This window comes from Strix uralensis, chromosome 11 (assembly GCF_047716275.1).
Source record: "Strix uralensis isolate ZFMK-TIS-50842 chromosome 11, bStrUra1, whole genome shotgun sequence".
In the NCBI taxonomy this organism is placed as follows: Eukaryota; Metazoa; Chordata; class Aves; order Strigiformes; family Strigidae; genus Strix; species Strix uralensis.
In genome coordinates, this window is record NC_133982.1 from 18,010,516 (window position 1) to 18,028,142 (window position 17,627).

Below are 17,627 nucleotides of genomic sequence, written 5' to 3' on the forward strand. Positions count from 1 at the left end.
AAACGCTGGTGCCTTGTCACACCGTCTACTTGGTTTTAATGTGTGTTAATAGACTTGACAAGGAGTTTTTCTTATGTGCTTTTCTAACAGACCATAGGATTTCTTTGTATGTTCTGAAGGAATAAGAAAATTTTTTACAGAGGCGTTTAGTCTAAGAAATAGTGAAATAAGAATTGAGGTTCGGGTTGGTTCGATATTAATCTATGTAATTACTGAATCCTTTTAGGAGTAGTTTTCAGTTTCAGTTTTTAGGTTTCAGTTTCATTTCTACTTCCCTGGATGTTTGGCTTTGTATGTTGGACTCTTCCAGTGTGTACCAAGGCATTTTAACAATTAAATGTGTGTGGATGGTTTGAGTAGACATAAACTAGTGTCAATCCCAGCAGGAAAGGGGAGGGGGAAGCAGAGGGTTTTTTGTGAGCAGTGAAAGTGTTGAAAAAGTATTTCTGCAGGTCTGAAAAAACAAGACCTTTTTCTTTTGTTTTCTTCTTGATGTTAAATTGAAGTGTGAGAATAAAAGTCACCTATGAATCTTTCCCTCAGAATGGAAATTCTGTTGTTATTTACAATTAGTTGTGCTCCCCGATATAACTGTGGTGCAGGAAGACATCACACAAGTGTGTGGGTCTTATTTTTTTATTAGTCATATTGGGGAAAGATGAGTTTCTGAATGCAACCCAATGGCTCTATGTGGAGTTGTACCTATTGAAAGGAAACTGTGTAAGCACACAAGTTCTTGGCAGAACTACAGCTGCTAATCTCAGTTGAGCAGCTGTTGTCCTGAAGATCAGGAGAGGTGAGCCTAAAGGTAACTTTATCTGAAGAGCCTTTAAGAAACATAACAGAAGTTGTCATGTTTTCATATAGAATTTTTGGCAGAAGCATCACAGCAACATTTGTTGACTTCTCATGTGTTAGCTATTGCTAATGTCTTCTGATTTGCCAAATGAGTAACACAGGAACTATGGATTATAAGGAAAGAAGGGAATTCAGATAACAGTGAAACTAGAGGAAACCTAGAATGGATCTTGTGATGTTGCCAGAAACCCCAAGATGGCATTAGAGATCTTGTTTTTCTACATTAAAAATGTATGAATATTCTTAGTGACTCTTATTATTTCTTTGTCTTCTGTTCTTAACCAGTTCTCCCTTGTTTATACTTTTTTTTAAAAAAAGCATTCCTGCTTTACGACCCTTTTTCTTCAAGCATTATTTGCAAGTCATTGTTAATGCTAAAGATGCTACATGCAACTTGCCCTAGTGCAAGGCTCTGCCAGTACAAGAACAGACCACAACCCCACAAATACATATGTATTTTATTTTGTTGTAGGAGGCTGGAATAGCAAATCTGGATGTAACTCTGTAGCTAGAAATTCATACAACACTTAAGATTTCTTTTTTTTGTTTTTTTTTGTTTGTTTGTTTGTTTTGTTGTTTTTTTTTCTTTAAGCACAAGCCAGCCCAAGTTTACAATGCCACCAGAAGCATTCTAGTGCTGAACTGGATAGTATGATAAGGACCTACCACAGTATATGCTGGAGGATTGATTCCTGAATTTTATCAGCACACTGTGATTTGAAAATTGTGAACCAAATTACAACAAATCCTTTGAGGAGGGTGAGGAGGCTTTGATCTACACACAATCACTAACAAGGGAGAGTAGTTGAATTTTGCAAAATTGTACAGTGATGTACTGCTCCATGTGGTCAAATATCCTGTAAAATCTTCCACTGATCACTGAGTCAGTAATAGAATATGTTCAAGCCAACTAAGGGAAACATTTTCTCAGTGCTAATCTGGGATCTTATTTAGCTTTTTATTCAGCCTTTGCAGTGAAGCTAGGTAATTGTTCTACATAATGATGTAGCATGCATCAAGATCTTCTTGATGCGCTTTAGATAGCGGCATTTCTTGTGAGTGGAGAAGCTTAAATGAGATATCCAGCTCATCTCATTTAAGTGCATTCATATTTCAGACTGGTCGAAGAGATTCAAGTGCCTGTCTTCAATTAGAATGAGTAGGAGTTGGATGTACTTGTTTGCTGTGGAGTTTTTGAGAAGCCTGTGCTCTATGTAAGCTGAGTGAATTTCATAGATAACACAGAATTTAGAACATTTTATAGAAGACTTTGTAAGTAGTCTTTTGATTTGTACATACTTAAGTAAAGGAGAAACTGCATTTATGCTCAGGACAGCAACTATGTGAACCTTGGAAGGAAATGAAATGATAAAATTAATATCCTGTAAGCACCTTTGAAATATAATATGGACCATTGGTTTATTCCAGCCCAATGTTCAAAACCTTTATATCTGTGTTCTAACTGACATTCCCTGCCCTTGTGCCAGAACCAGATACTTTTTGGAATCAACTGTTGTTTTGTTAGTTTGTGATGTGGTGCTTTCTGATTTCAGCCACCGTTGTTCACTGAGTGGGGATGATCTGAACAGACAGTGGTTGGCGCCCACTTCCCAGCTCCATCCAACTATTTACCATGCCAAAGGTCTTCTCTATTATCTGCGCAGCATTGGCCGGGCTCCTCTGGTGAGTCTATATCAGGATCTTTTGTGAGTTACTGTATATGGATTGCTTACTGTAGTTGTGTGAACAGTCTTGTTTTAAAGCTAGAGTGATTTAGAAAGCATCATGTGCTGTTACACTTTCAGCTTACAGAACTGTTTTGAAAGTCTTGGATATTCATTATTTGCTGAATCTTCTAACCAACAACTCCAAATTTCAGTATTTCTGCACACCTGGAATGTAAATGAGAAAATGAATTCCTTACAGCTCTTTAATATCCTCAAAGTGCTCCAACTAAGCTAAATATTATGAGTAGTTATTGCTGTCTTCATGGCAATGATAGGAGAAATGCCACAAAGATTTAAGCTGAACGGACTGTGTAAAAGCCCGTGTTGGAATAATCAATGCAATCACAAAAACACAGGAAGCAGCCCTCAAAATGTCTGAACTTTCATGTTGCTTTAGTAATGAGAAGAAAATGGCTGGTTTTGGGGGTTACCAGAAATTCATGAGAGATGGGTCTAATCTCAAAGCTGCAAGTGGGATAGGGCTGGTATCCATCCTATCTGCTCAATCTTGTTGCCCAGAAGAATGAAAATATAGTTCTGAGACCTCAGGAACAAAAACACAGGGAGGTTCAAGTGTTAATGAACAGATGTGGATGCACAGACTGGCAGGTTGGCTGATGATAGCTACAGTCAGGAAGGAAATGTCCAAAGACAACAATTCACTCTGGGTTTGATGACAAAAGCACCAGACAAGGTGAAAATGTCTGTGGGCTACTTTAAGTGAATTCTTGTGCAATTGTGGGTTTTGGCTAAGGCAACAGCCCTGAAATTCAACTCTGCAAGACGAGGAATATTGTGGAAACTCAACTCACGGTTGTGAATTTATTCACCAACATTTTCCTTTGGTTCAGAGCAGTGTAGGATCAGTCTTGTTTTAGCCTGCTATTTGCTATCTGGCCTTTTATAATACACAACCATCCTTGTCATATCCAAGTGCATAAAGTTGAACACTCAGTGCAAGTTTTCATCGTGGCTGAGTGAAAGGAGACTATTGATCCTATCATCTCCCTCATTCACAGGCTGCATGTCAGACTTGGTAAACTGATTTTTTTTTTTTGCCTTTGAAGAGTACATTGATTTTAGTTTATACATGCTCAAAAATGCCTTTTCCCTCCTCCAGAAGAGAGCTGGGTTTCTTCTCCCCCCCCCCCCCCCCCCCCCCCCCCCTTTTTTTTCCCTCCATTTTTTTACCTCCAATATCCCATGGAGCCAAGTTCACTGATAGCCAAATGATTTCTGTGAAGTGGTTTAGTTTCATTTATCCTGGGGGGATGCACAAGCAGTTTCTTCTTCAAAGCAAAGAAAAGCTGCTTGAAGGAGAAAAGGAAAGAACTTTAAAGTTAACAGCCTTTCAAACGAAAACCATTTTAATTGGTAAGTTCTGTAGACAACAGTCTGCTAAGTGCTTTCTTTTTTTGCTTCTCTCATTGGTTCTGGGAACCCTAGTAAGACAAGGGACTGGATGCACTGTGGCATTGCAGCCCTCTGCAGCATAGGATCTCCATTCAACAGAGAGAAGCAAAGTTGGGAGTCTTGGAGGCTTTTTGTGTAGGAGCAGCCAGGTCTGATGGCAAGAGGGAAGTTGCTCTCTCCTTGAGCATTTGTGGTGAGAAATTGGTACGGTTTAGAAATATAGTTGACAATGCTGTTGAAGCATGCAACAGGGAACCTGCAACTTGTGCAAGAGAGTCTGAGCTGCAGAGAAGAGCAGGATGCTCTTGGGGGGGACAGAAAGTGCTTCCTAGGGACCAGGAGGCACTGAGCAGAGTTTGCTGCCATTCAAAGGCATTGTATGAAGCTTGGAAACAAGCATCTGCCTGCAAGGATGTAACTCATTGTGAGGAAAAGCCTTAGGCATGTCTACTTCAAAACTCTGAGATTCAAAGTCCTCTCACAATGCTATTAAGGGAAAAAACCGAGACTTTACAGAAAAAAAAATCAGAATGTTCTGTTTTTCAACAGATTTTCTTTCTTTCCATTTTCTGTTTTGTTTTTCCTTTATTTTAAAAGGTGCCTGGTTCTGTGACTCATGAGGAGGGTTGTTTTTTAGTTAGAAAGCCTTACCTTTAGGATGATCAGTGCTGGCAAATAACTTTAAATAGATAAAAATTTGCATCTGTGTCTTGAGTCATATCCCAGTGAGTGCAAGCCTCGGGAGTTTGACTGGTTTGTGTGTATTAATGTCACAGCCATATGGAAGGACAGGCTGGAGAAAAAGGACTGGTAGGTTCAAGTTTGCTTAGTGTTTGCCCAAACATATCCCAGCAAGAATTTTGTATTGGGTGCTCAAACTGCAAAATATAGTTTAGCCTTGGCTGAATAGTGAGACATAAACTACCCTGTAGTGTGAAAATGAGACAGAAGAATGTATTATAAGGAATAATTGAGTATAAACATTCAGAGTGACTGCAGTATCCAGCAAACTTAATTAAAATGTAGCTCGATGCAACTTGCAAGTAGAATGAAAGTATTTCCAGTAGCATTGACACTTCTACTGTGGAAGGTGGAGACGATCAGTGAAATGGTTTCAGATCCCATGGCCTGAAACAGCAGTTGTATTACAGAACTTTTGATAATCCTTTACCAATAAAGAAGTCTTATTCCAGATCTGTCACTAAGGACTCATCTGCCAGTTTCTTGAGGTGCAGAATTACAGACTGCTACTGATCAGTCAGCCCCACTCTCTGACTATCTGATCATCCCTGTGTGGTTTCTGATATGTAAAATAGTATTTTAGGCAGATAATATATTGTGTCTTTTGTGTGTTGGTAATTCTGTAAATTGGCAGGTAATTGATACCCAATTGAGCTGAGTTCTCTGCCTTGAAATAAGACGAGAGCTATAAAATCCTCTTTGATATTCGTAGGAATAAATTCTAGGTGGTACCTGTGGTTAACCTAAGCTATGACTGTGTATTGCTGATAGCTTAGATGAAACATTAGCTGGAAAAATGTCTGTCATTAAGAGAACCAATAAATGCAGCTCTTTGGAAGGAGACATTACAGGATAATTGCACGTGGTTCAGACAGTTACTTCAAGTGCAGGGGGTGTTTAAAACCTGCAAAATATGCACACAGTCTGAGAGGGCTGAGTCTCTGGGGTCTGTGCAATGCTGGCTTTTTTCCTTTGGAAAAGATGCTGGTTGTAGGTTTGCACCAAAAAGCAGCTCTCAGACGTCTTTGTTTGTCCTCCCCTTTCTGCTTTTGCTGGGTGTCAAGGGTATAAGCAGGAGCGGTTGTTGCTGGATAGGTCACTGTTCATAGGATTCAGGTGTGGCAAGTGCCTGCTGCAGGGATGAGGATGTGCAGACCCAGAGCCCTGCAGAGAGCTGGAGGTGAGTGGTAGTGCAGTAAGGAAAATTGACAGGTCAGAAACCAGAAGAAGGAGCAGTGTATAAGCTATGAGTTATGTATAATTGCCCACCTAATTAGGAGCAGTGGAATGGTTCTTTATGGATGTGTGCCTTTGCCTCTCCAGTATGTCAACCTACTGTTTGTCAGAGGAGCTGAAAGAATGTACATGCCCAATTCCTAGCTAATTAAACTTCCTGACTTGCTGCAGCTAAACTTAATTACTGTATAGCTGGTAAATAAACATACTAGGGTAGATCTTGCCCTAACAGTTGGTGGAAGAAGCTCATCTACTCCATCTGTTTCTCCCCTCTTGTATATGTAAGAATATGTATGTGCTTTTTACCCCATATTTCTCCTTCGTCTCTCTTTATATTGGTCCATAATTCTTCCCTGCCTTCCTACACCTATGCTTTTGTCTCTGACATAAGCTATGGAAAACTGTTTCAATGAAATCTTGAAGCTCCTTTCTACTCAGTGGTGAATAATGGTTTAAATGAACCAATTCCTTCTCTTTAGAAATTCTCGTCTTTTCATTGACAGATTTCTGAATATTCCTGATAAAGACATGGAGAATATATGTAACAGCAGTGTGTATATCGACTTCATATCTCAGAGGGCACTGAGATTGATTATTCTTTAAGACTTGGGTCAATATTTACCTCTTGGGTCATTAAATCATGATTTTCATTTCTATAGGAGTCGATATCTGCCTATAAAGACAATTAAAACTTCCGCTAAAACTAGGAATGTGCCTTGTGCCTAGTTTATATGACAGCTGAGATGAGAGATGGATTAGATAAACAGATAGATCGGTGTAGAATGAGATTATTTGCCATGAAGATAGGTCATGTTCTGTACTTAGCTTCCAGGAATTCATGCAAAGATCTGACAGCATTGTGCAATACAATTGCACAATTATAATTTCCTGAAAATTATGTAGCACAGGTTTTGAATTTAAAGATGACAAAGTGATGATTAATTGCTTGGGAAAGCACAGATTTCAAATCTCATGAGGATAAAGCTGGAGTTTAGAAGTTTAGAAGCACAAAGAGCCTGACAAATTGCTCTGTTGTCGTATCATAAGTTACCATGAACCCTTAGGTTCCTGAGTTGCCATGGATTCTTGCACAGGTGTCATGTTTATTTCTGCTGCAGACATAAATGCGCTAGTCTTGACACTGGATCCCTGAGATCATGTCAGATCAAATAAATAAAGCAAGATACAGCTGACTAACAAAGTTTGACACAGGTTATAGGCATGGCCCAGAGTCTAAGCTACTCTGAAGAAACCCGAAAAAAAACCATTAATACCCCCCCTATAGTCTTATAGTGCTTATTATGAAGAACCAGGAAACTTTTTCTTTTTCAGTGCTCAAGATTTTGCCTTTTTAAAATTCTTTTCCTCTCCCTAGGTATTCTGTGACTACCATGGACACTCCCAGAAAAAGAATGTGTTTGTTTATGGCTGCAGCATCAAGGAAACCTTGTGGCAAGCAGGCTGCATGGTTGACACAGACATTATCACAGAAGATGTTGGCTACAGGGTAGGTCTACTTTGTTCCTTTCTGCAATAACTGGCGTGTATGTGCACTTATGCAGCTAGTTAAGAAAAGGACAGTTTACAAATTTTGGAGATAGGTGTAAGCTACCTTGGAGATAGGTCCAGAGAGTTTCAAATTATGCACAATATCTTCATGCACTAGATATTAGCAAGAATATTGTAGATGGGTCCTTATTTTTTTTCATTTTAGTAAGGTGCTGTATTATAATCTTTGCCTACAGTCTAATAGGACAGCTATATTTTTTGGTGATTTATAATTTCTAAATATACATGCAATTTTGTCCCCTCACCCCACCATAATAAGAAAATAAATGGGAATTGCGTAATGATAACTGAGAAAATGGCAATGTACCACTGTCCTACTCAGTTGAATTTCTTCATCACAAAAAGCTCCTGGTCCCACAGAAAACACCAGAGAATTCAATGGGTGTCAAACAGATCCAACATAGTGGAATTACCTCCACAGCAAGTGCTTGGTGTCATAGCTAGAGAAATTTTTCTGGAATTAGAAAGAGCAAATACTAAAATCTGGTTTGTTTCCACTTCATGTGAGTGTCGTCTTCATCAAACTGTTCTCTGGATTTCCTGCCCATCTCTTTTTTCTTTTTTTTGTGTATCTTTAGATGATATTTTCTTCTTAAATGACAAATTTCTGTGGAAAAAAAAAAGAATATTATGAACTCTAATTATAGTCTCCAAAAATGCTAATTTCATGAAGCATTCATTGTGGCCTTAAGCAGATTACAGAGGTATAGCTTGGTTCACTCCAACCTGAAAGAAGTTCAAAAGTCTGTTTATGTCTATAATTTTTGCTACTTCAGCACAGATACTAATTATCCTCCCACAAGGATGCCACATCTTCCGTGTTCATCTTAAGGCATTGTACACAGCATACTGAAACGGCTGGAAGAAAGTGCTCCAACGTTCATTGTGAGGGGTCCCTGTGGCAAACACTGTTTCACAAAGAAAGCAGGGAGGGTACTTACAGTCAGGACATCTTTCGCTGTGTTTGAATTCAGAGGGCTTGAAAAGGCTGAGGATGGTTCGCTGTTACACAAACAGAATTCAAATGCTGCTGTCAGCATCTGGAGCCTGTCTTGAATCTGCAATGAAGACAGGCTCCAAGGCTGTCCAAGAATACTCTGCGGTGGCCTATGAGAAAGACTTCTGTGGTTCAAATCCCTCTTCTGCACAAAATGGGCGCCTGCTGCAATTCCCGCCTGTGGGTGATCCTCTTCCTTATCAGGCTGGGGAAACTGGGTATATAGGAGAACACATCTGCAATTGCAGACTGCAGCAGATAATCACTCCTGTCTCAGACCTGCTTTCTTGAAGTGTTTGCACAGGTTTCCCTCCTGCCTCCTGTAGGTAGTTGGGGATTAATCCGCCCTCCGTGATTGATTTTTCTCCCCAGGAACAGGAACCAAATACCTCAAGAAAATGTTGGTTTTTGGAACCGCCTTTGCCTCATAGGTCATAGACTCAGCTGTAGCCCTTGGCAATATACAGGAGTAAGAATCTTCATTACCATCTAATATTTGTTTGCCTTGGGTGACTTGCACAGCATTGGCATTGCAAAGCCCAGCTTGAAGATTTGTCCTTTTGATAGCCATTCCAGCCCCCTTTGTCAGTAATCTCTGCAGGGACATCAAAGAAATATAATTCCGTTCTTTCCTAATGGGACTGGAGGTTTATGGACAGGGTCCTGTGTGAGGGGAGCAGCTTCCTTTGCTCTTGTACATGCTAAATCCAGCTGTGCATGAGAAAGGGAACACAGTCACGCTGCTGCATTATCATAAAAGCGTCCTTTAAAAGGGTGTGTTTTCACTCTTTCAAAATATACACTTGAAAGATAATTAATGAGAAGAATAAGTAGAAAAGAAAGAACCATTAGTGTGAAATCCAGTGAACGCTGGTAAAATGAAAAGAATATTAAATTCAGATTTGCTAATGCTCCTAAATGACTCCTGTGTACAGAGGCATTACTGTTACCTGTCAGCGTTTTTATTTAATTAAATGTAAAAGATTGATTATGCATATAATTTCAATTGTTTTAAAAAGCTGAACTGGATTAGGGATTTGATTATTGTATTTGATAGTACATATTTATAAAAAAATCTGTGTATTTGTTCAGATAAGGGCAAAAGGAAAACTAATCTGAACTTTCACATACCGTTTAACTGGATGTCATGATTGTGCTGAGGCTTATAAACATCTAGGTGATATGGCTCTGCTGCATTTTTTTTAATTCCTGTTCAACTCAAATCCAGGAAAACCTGGAAGCACTGCATAAAAGCATTATATTTTTGATCTCCATGCAGCAAGTAGCACACTGAAAACAATCCAGAAATGTTGGCTGCTTCATCTAACACAAACAGTCAATTTTAAAGATTCCTCTGTTCAGTATGCCACAGGAAAGGCAGTGCTGTAGCTCTTGGTAGCACACTGGAGATCTTGACTTAAGAGTGAGGCTCGCGGTGGTCTCTGATTTAAATTGGAATCTCTTCCTTTGTTCCTGTTTTCTCTACCTCAATTTTTTCATCTGAAAAATGGACCTTATAGATCTTTAGATCTATACCTTATAGAACTGGTAAAGTCTGTTGACAGCTGTGGCCAGAATATACTGAAAAATGAAATTTACGTTTTTGTTATGGAGATGTGTACAGTTAAGCCATTTGCAGAAGATATTGCAAAATAGTTTAGGCCAAAAATTTATCATTCACATCAAACATGTTTTAGGAAAAGACATTATTCTTTCAGGGAAATCAAGTATTCCTGTACAGTGCTATGAAGTAAATCTCAACAGCATGGAACTACCATTGCTCAGAATCAGTCAGTGAAACATTGTTATCAGAAAGTAAAATAAGCTAGTTGGCTTTCACTGCCCACGCTGAATGAAATTCAAGGGTAAATGACATTAGCAATAAGTGGGAACTCCTTCTATATGATTCCATTCAATTCAAATGCTTAAGATGACTGTCGTCAAAGAAATAATGGAAGTCCTCGTTTTGCTTACTCTTCTCTAGACGGATCAAAGGAGCTTTTGGCTTATGTTGTGGTTAATATACCAGCACCAAAATTTAGACACGCACACACATGTGTATATGTGTGTGTGTGTACTCAAAGGTCCGGTTTCTACATAGAGTACCCCTAGTGTTAATGTATCTAATATACGTTTTTATAGAGTGTAGAAGCAACACATTTAACACAGTGTAAGAGTTGCCTCCACACTAATGGAAATATTTGATACTGCAGTGTATTAGGAGTGTTTACAGACTTTGTTGTTGGGAAATATGATTTCTAGAATAAGAAGATCACTCAGGGCTAATATGTAATTATTACTGGGTTTTCATGATTACTTCTAATTGTGATTCTCTAAATGGAGTGTATAAAATATATCATTTGGACTCCGATGATAATATTTGGGTTTGCGTCATGATGCAAGTTAGTTAAACATTAAGCTCTGTTTTCATATAATTATGTGTGACCTTCCATGAGAATACATATCCCCTTTCTCTGCTCTGTGCGAGGTTCAGACAAAACTCCTCACATAGCTGAATCCCTTGTCAGATTGTGGATGCATGGTGGGATGATATATAGTATAGTTGGAGGGGGGAAAATGGGAACATCAGGTACTGAACTATGACTGCCGCCCTCTCGGTACAACAGGAAGGTGTAGGTTAATGTTGAAGCAGCTTGAAAACAAAACTCTGTAAGCGACTGCAGCAGTCCCAAACTATTGAGTGTGAAAATGTTTAGTTTTGAATGAGATATACCAAGTGTACTAGATATTTTGCATTTTAGTCTTTGGGGTGAAACAAATGTTAGAATCTGAGGATTTCACATGGGATGGACATAACGCACTGGTTGGAGATCTCAGTAACAGTGTCTACAGATAGATTTGATTATATACGCATTAAAAAACACAGGTCTTTCTGTATATGTGTATATGATATAAACACATGTGCATCTGTTCAATTCATTTTCTCATCACTGATGATATTTTCTCATAGACTCTTCCTAAAATCCTGGATAAAGTGGCCCCTGCATTTGTCATGAACAGCTGCAGCTTCCTGGTGGAGAAGTCCCGGGAGTCGACGGCCCGGGTGGTGGTATGGAAGGAAATGGGTGTGTTGAGGAGCTACACCATGGAGAGCACGTACTGTGGCTGCAGCCATGGCCTCTACAAAGTGAGCAAATCTCTCAAAGAACCCTGTACCACCCTCGACCTAATGCACATCTCATGAGTTTGGAAGGGTAAAGTGGAGGAGATAGCTATTGTCTTGATGCTTAGCATTGTCTTCTCTCTCCAGACCTATGTAGCCATGCTTCTGAGTTTCTCCACAGTGAAATCTTTCCATGATCCCTCACTCTTTTACCTTCCATGACAGGAAAATAGAGTCCATGCTCTGAGGTTTCATTCAACAGTGAAATAAAAGAAACTCCAGTCTGGAGCCAAAAGCACTAGCTGAAGGAAGTACTGTTTTTGAGATGATACAGGGCACTTACCCTGAAAAGGGCATTCACAGTGTTGTAAAAAATGTGTTGGCAGGTCATATGGACATCTTTGAGCCTAGTTATAAGGTAATTAGCTTGAATACTACTGACACCAAGCTCTTTGTTATAGGCTAGCATTCACCTGGCTAAATTTAAGAGCCTGCACTCAGAATCCTGCATTAGGAGTTGCCTGTTACTGACAGCCAAAGGCTAGTTTTGACAGCTGTCATGAGCTCAAGGTATGCCTGTGACTGTGATCTAAACAGACCTGAATTTCACATCAAAGGAAGTTCCAGTCTTGGTAGGAAGGGTTGTACTCATACCAAATGCAGCAGAGACATCAGTCTATGAGATCTCCTGGCACTTTTTAAGTACACAGGATGAAATCTGTTAATTGCATTTAAGTGATTATAATTCTCCATTCACTCAAATAGTGAATTCTTTCTCTTGTTCCTTTCCCAAACCTGTTGCTTTCATTGAAAGGCTTCCTTATTCTACCTCATTTCTCCCACTAGGGAGCAATCCTTATCTATACAGCATTAATAAGCAGTTAAGGATCCTGAAAGACCCTTAAGGAAAGAGCCATTATTACAAATAATAATTAATAAGACATTCAAATTATTATCTTTGGAAGCTCTATACTAATCTTTTTACCTCTCTCTAGAATGTAGCCAGGAAGTACTCAGCTACTGTTTTAACCATGCTCTACTATACACACATCAATTCCAAGACAGGAAAGGCAGAAGGAAAAAACGGCAGACAGTTTAAAGGAAGAGAATATGATTGCCCTGGGCATTACATCTAACGCTCCCTACTCCTGAGAAGTGCTAATGGCTTTTTAATAGGCACCACAGGTCAAGACAGTGGTTTTGAATCTGTTTTAGACAGTGGGGGGAAATCTACCTCGACTGAAGTGAATAACAAAACTCCTAGTGATCTCCATAAAGGAGGATTTCGTTGATTTCCTAGATAACCACAGTAAGACCTAAAAAAGTAATGCATCAGATTGTATCAATATCTAATGATTTGTTCTCCTTCAGCATCTGTGACGTCTTTAACCTAAATTTGCTTAATTTGGGCTATTAGATGCTTGACATAGTAGGAAGAGAACATTAAATGCCACATTCAGATGTTGCATTTAAGCATTGTGCCACCCACAGGGGCCCTGTATTATATAGTAGAGGTACCAAAAATAAGCAGAAAGACCTAATGCAGATGGTTCAGGATTCTTTTTTTAAAGAAATACTTTAAAATATGTGAAACTATTTTCTCCATTCTTTCTTGTCCTCTTTTTCATCACTGATCAGGACCACAGGTAGCCACTGAGGAAAAGAGCAAGTTGACATATGAGGGCTTGTGACTGACAGAATCCAGTGTTCTTATGGCCCATAAAGAAGTCTGTAAGCTGTAAAGCAGTTTTGAAATTTCCATTCTGAGCACCCTGAAAAGCTGGACTCCCTGTTTGATCACTGGGTTATTTTTATGAGGTCACATATATTTATTTTTTTTTCTCCTTTATTTAGGATTATCATTCATCTCAAAGATGGAGGACACACAAATATTCCCATGAGGGGGCATTTCTTCGTTTCTTCATCATAAGGATAATGAAAACACTTTTTGCAGTTTCTCTGATTCAGGCAGCTTTAAAGTATTTCCACTCACTTTTTCCAAGTACACTAAGTACCAAACTTGTTAGTATCAAAATGGAATATAATTTCTTATGTTGACATTTACGCTGGAGCTGCATATAATTGCATAAACTATCTCTTTCAAATAATTTATATTAATAGGCTGTTTCCTCTTCCTTTTAGTGGTCTGTAGAGTTGACTCTTGCTTGCTTGTTTGCTTGTTCTTACAAGTGAATTATTTTAGGTATGGACTTGACAGGCTGACCTGAAGATTTCGTTGCATAATACCATTTAATACTCAGCTTCCATCTATCAAGCCAAAACTACTTCATTAGTATCTGGAAGCCCTGAAAATATTCCTGTAAACTGGAAATTAATCACATAAGAGGTCATGTTTTTCTAGCGACTTCAACTTCTGTTCTTCATTCTTGGACTCTCAAGTTGATGTGTGTGTAAACAATAGACTGAGACTAACACTCAGGCGGGAGATGTCAGCGTCCTATATTTAGAGCTTTCTGATATTTGGATTAGTAGATTTGTGTTTAACTGTGAATAGAATCAGTTTCTTAATTGCATAGGATTGATCTCCCTGTAGGGATATATCCAGAATCTCCCCTGGACAAGCATGCCTTTATGTTTTGATACTTTTATACCTTGAAGTACAATACAAACAGCTGCTAGGATTTAAAACATCTCATTATATTCAGCAGAGACTCCCAAATCCAGCATCATTCAGTGAATCAGTGGTCAAACTTCTAATAGAGCACAGCAGACGTGAATCCTGGGCTTTAGCTTTCTTCTGCTTGTAAGTGATAAAAGTAATTTAAATAGCTGCTTTGCTGGCTATGAGCACAGATACAGTGCTTGGAGTTGCACAGATGTCTGATGGGGATTGTGCAAAGGATTTAGGAAGAGCAAGAAACCCTTATAGAGGCTGCAAGATGTTAAAATATTAATTGAACAAGCTGGTAAGTGTACCCCCTCTTGCCACGCGTTGAGGAAGGGCTGAGGTAAACCAGAGCCTAGTTTTTCTGATAGAGAGTCCAGAAAAGATGTATCGAGAGTTTTTCCAAGGAATGTGTGTGTCCTCTCTTGGATTGAAATGTAGCCTTCATTTTTAAAATAGTTTAGGGACTGAAAGATAAGGCAGGATTTGGTACTATTGATATGTAAATGAGAAGGAATAGTGACCCCAACCTCATTTAAAAGCCATTTGATTTCAAATGGGAAGGAGGGTGGAAATGAAAGAAGAGATGGTTTGTCTCTGTCGAATCTCCCTGTCTGTGTGATCAATGGAAACGCAATAAGCCAACTACCCTTAATGAAGCGAAACATAAAACTAAAGAAGCTATTGATCTTATCTAAGGTTTTGTTCAACCTAAGGAAGAAGAAAGAAGGGGAAAAAAATATCCAAACTCTTTTTCATTTTGTCTGGATTGCCCAATTTGGTTTTAGAGGAGCAGTGTCTCCATTTGAAAGTTGCTAAAAGCAAAGCAGCCCATTTCTGCGGGGAATTCTCCCTCCTGCTTCTGCCCGTTTACAACCCTGTGGTCAAAACAGAAAACAATTAAAAAAACCCTGAGATCTGCCTATCATTTCTTTGCTCATGTGAAGGCTGTTGGCATTGTTCCTTTCTTGGAGCTTTTATCCCTTCCAGCTTACCATGTGATTTTTATTGCTGCCTCCATTTTGTGGGATGTAGAGGCCCTTCTCATCTTCTTTAAAAGACTGAATGCAAGGCTGTACTGTAAGAAGTTCTGCTGAGTACAGGTACAGTCAGGTACAATCAAGACCCCAAAAGAATCACATCTCCAGTGACACATATTGATATTTTCCCAAGTTTTTTGTGTGATTAATTTTTAAACTTGCATATCTCTTTGTTGTTACCATGTTCTATCATGTTATGCTCTTTCACTATCCTTCTGGATTTCTTGTTACATAGCCTACTAATTAAGACCCTTCTATAGGGTATTGCACTGTGCTGTTCCATTCATTACTGCATCTATCATCCTACAAGTTGTGCCATGGTATACAGCCGAGTTCCAAACTATATGTCTTGGTAATATAGCGAATCTAAAAAATTCAGCTTCATGCTCTGTGAGTACATTCTATGTTGGAAAAGCATTTTCCTTGCACGTTGTGCCTGCTGGTGGAGATGTAGTACTAACGGAAATAGATTTTAGCTTCTTGCTTCGAAGGGATTATAAACAACAAGGAGTAACAAATGGGTTTTAAAATTATTACAGATATCTTGACAGTGCCCTTTGAAGGAGATTTTACTAGTGATATGGATCCCTCTTTGAAGAAAGCCTTTGGGAGAGCTGAGAAAAAAGATCTTTTTTGTTTTTCTGTCCAGTTTAATGCTTCTAAGTCAGAGGAATTGAATACCCCAAATTTTCTCATCAGACTTGATTAGAGGGAAAAGCCATCCCTTTGCAGATACACTGGAAGCAGAGAGATCAGTACCAAGCAGTGTGGCCGCACCGTTCATAAGACTTTCTTGACAGTTGTTCAAAATGTCTTTGTTGAACAACAGTGGTGAGAGTTAGTCTAATTGGAAGACCTGATATGCATCCCCTTTAACCTGGCTAGCATGGGCTGAATTGTTTAAAATGAGTGATGAACCAATGATTCACCATGGAAGCGTGGCAATATGCCAAGATGAAAGCCTTTCCCCTTTCTAGTCTTTCAGAGGTGAACTTCTCTGGTTTGACCTGTTTCTGCCCAAACTAGCAAAGTTGTTACCGATCTATGATTTGTTCAATGAATTAGAGCACTGTTTCTTTATAGTTTTCTGTAGGCAATGAATTATTTTCTTCATCTTCCTTACTATTGATGATTACTTACCAAATTTCTGTGAGGAATTTTTATGTATGCTTTATTCATAAGCAGTTTATTACAGTTAATAGTCAGAAATTGAGTTGTTTTGATGGATTTTGCAGGTCATATGATACTGCTTCTGTTCTCCAGTAAGATATATATTGTTCTTATAATTGGAAATCTGGTGCACAAACTTACAAATAACTTTAATTTGGCCTCTTGCCAGTATTCAGCCACCAACAAAAATGGTTTCAGCAATATTCTTGCCATAAAGCATATTTGATAGGAACTTGCAGAAAGAAAAAGTAAAGAAATAAGATATATGGTTTCTGGTGTACATTTCTGGAAAATGCTTACATCATCTTTGCAAGTCTGACAGACTTTTCCTCATATTTGATTTATTTTGTCCCCCACAGCTTACACTTTTCCTAAGTATGGGTAAGTCTCAAAAGCATTCAGAAGCTTCTTTTTAAAAAAATAATCTCTAAAATGTGTGTGTTTAGCTGACCCTCAGTGCTCTGGGGATCTCATTCAAAAGCAGATGCTAAGAATAAGAAAGAATGATTTTCTTTCTGATAGTTCAGCTTCCAGTTCTGGTCCAGAGTGTCTCAAATTGGAAGCAGCTGTAACAGCAAGAAAAGCATAGGAAAAAAGTTATCTAATAGTAATCTAAGGACTAAAGGTTCAGATTCAGGATTTTGTTCTGTTTTCTTAAGTTGTTACCCAAGGCAAAAGTTTTCATCCTATTTGCTTTATTTCCCTGCTTCTATTATTTCCACCAACCCCTTGCACTAATTGATTGGTGATTCATTTTGTAAGATATTCTAATTGTACCTTTTATGCTTGTGGTCCTCATTTCATAAAACTATGTAAGGATTAATGGCATTTAGGAAGTGGGGAAAGGCATGTGGGGGAAGAAGAGAGAAAGGGTTTCTGAGCAAACAAATCAGGAGATGGTGGGTGTTTGTCTTCCTTGTAGATTCTTATATGAACTGCTACAGGATTTTCTCTCATTAGGTGTTTTTTATTGTTTTGTTTTAATTATTTGACAGAATGCTAACTAAGCAATCACATGCTTAACTGTGCTCAGATCTGTTTGGTTTGTGACACATTAAACAGGAGGAGTGTGAAGGTGTGCTGACTTTGGCACTCTCAGATTGTTTGCAAAAGCAAGTCACAGATG

At 38.7% G+C, this 17,627-nt stretch overlaps 1 protein-coding gene across 1 annotated transcript in view; it reads left to right on the top strand.

The window, feature by feature from the left end:
• The window catches only part of AGBL1 (AGBL carboxypeptidase 1), a 271,692-nt gene that overhangs the window by 136,481 nt on the left and 117,584 nt on the right, over positions 1-17,627 (top strand). Inside the window, exons 19-21 of the mRNA XM_074880012.1 lie at positions 2,412-2,541; positions 7,351-7,482; positions 11,513-11,689. Coding sequence (XP_074736113.1) covers positions 2,412-2,541; positions 7,351-7,482; positions 11,513-11,689 — 439 coding nt within the window. The remainder of the gene's footprint in view (positions 1-2,411; positions 2,542-7,350; positions 7,483-11,512; positions 11,690-17,627) is intronic.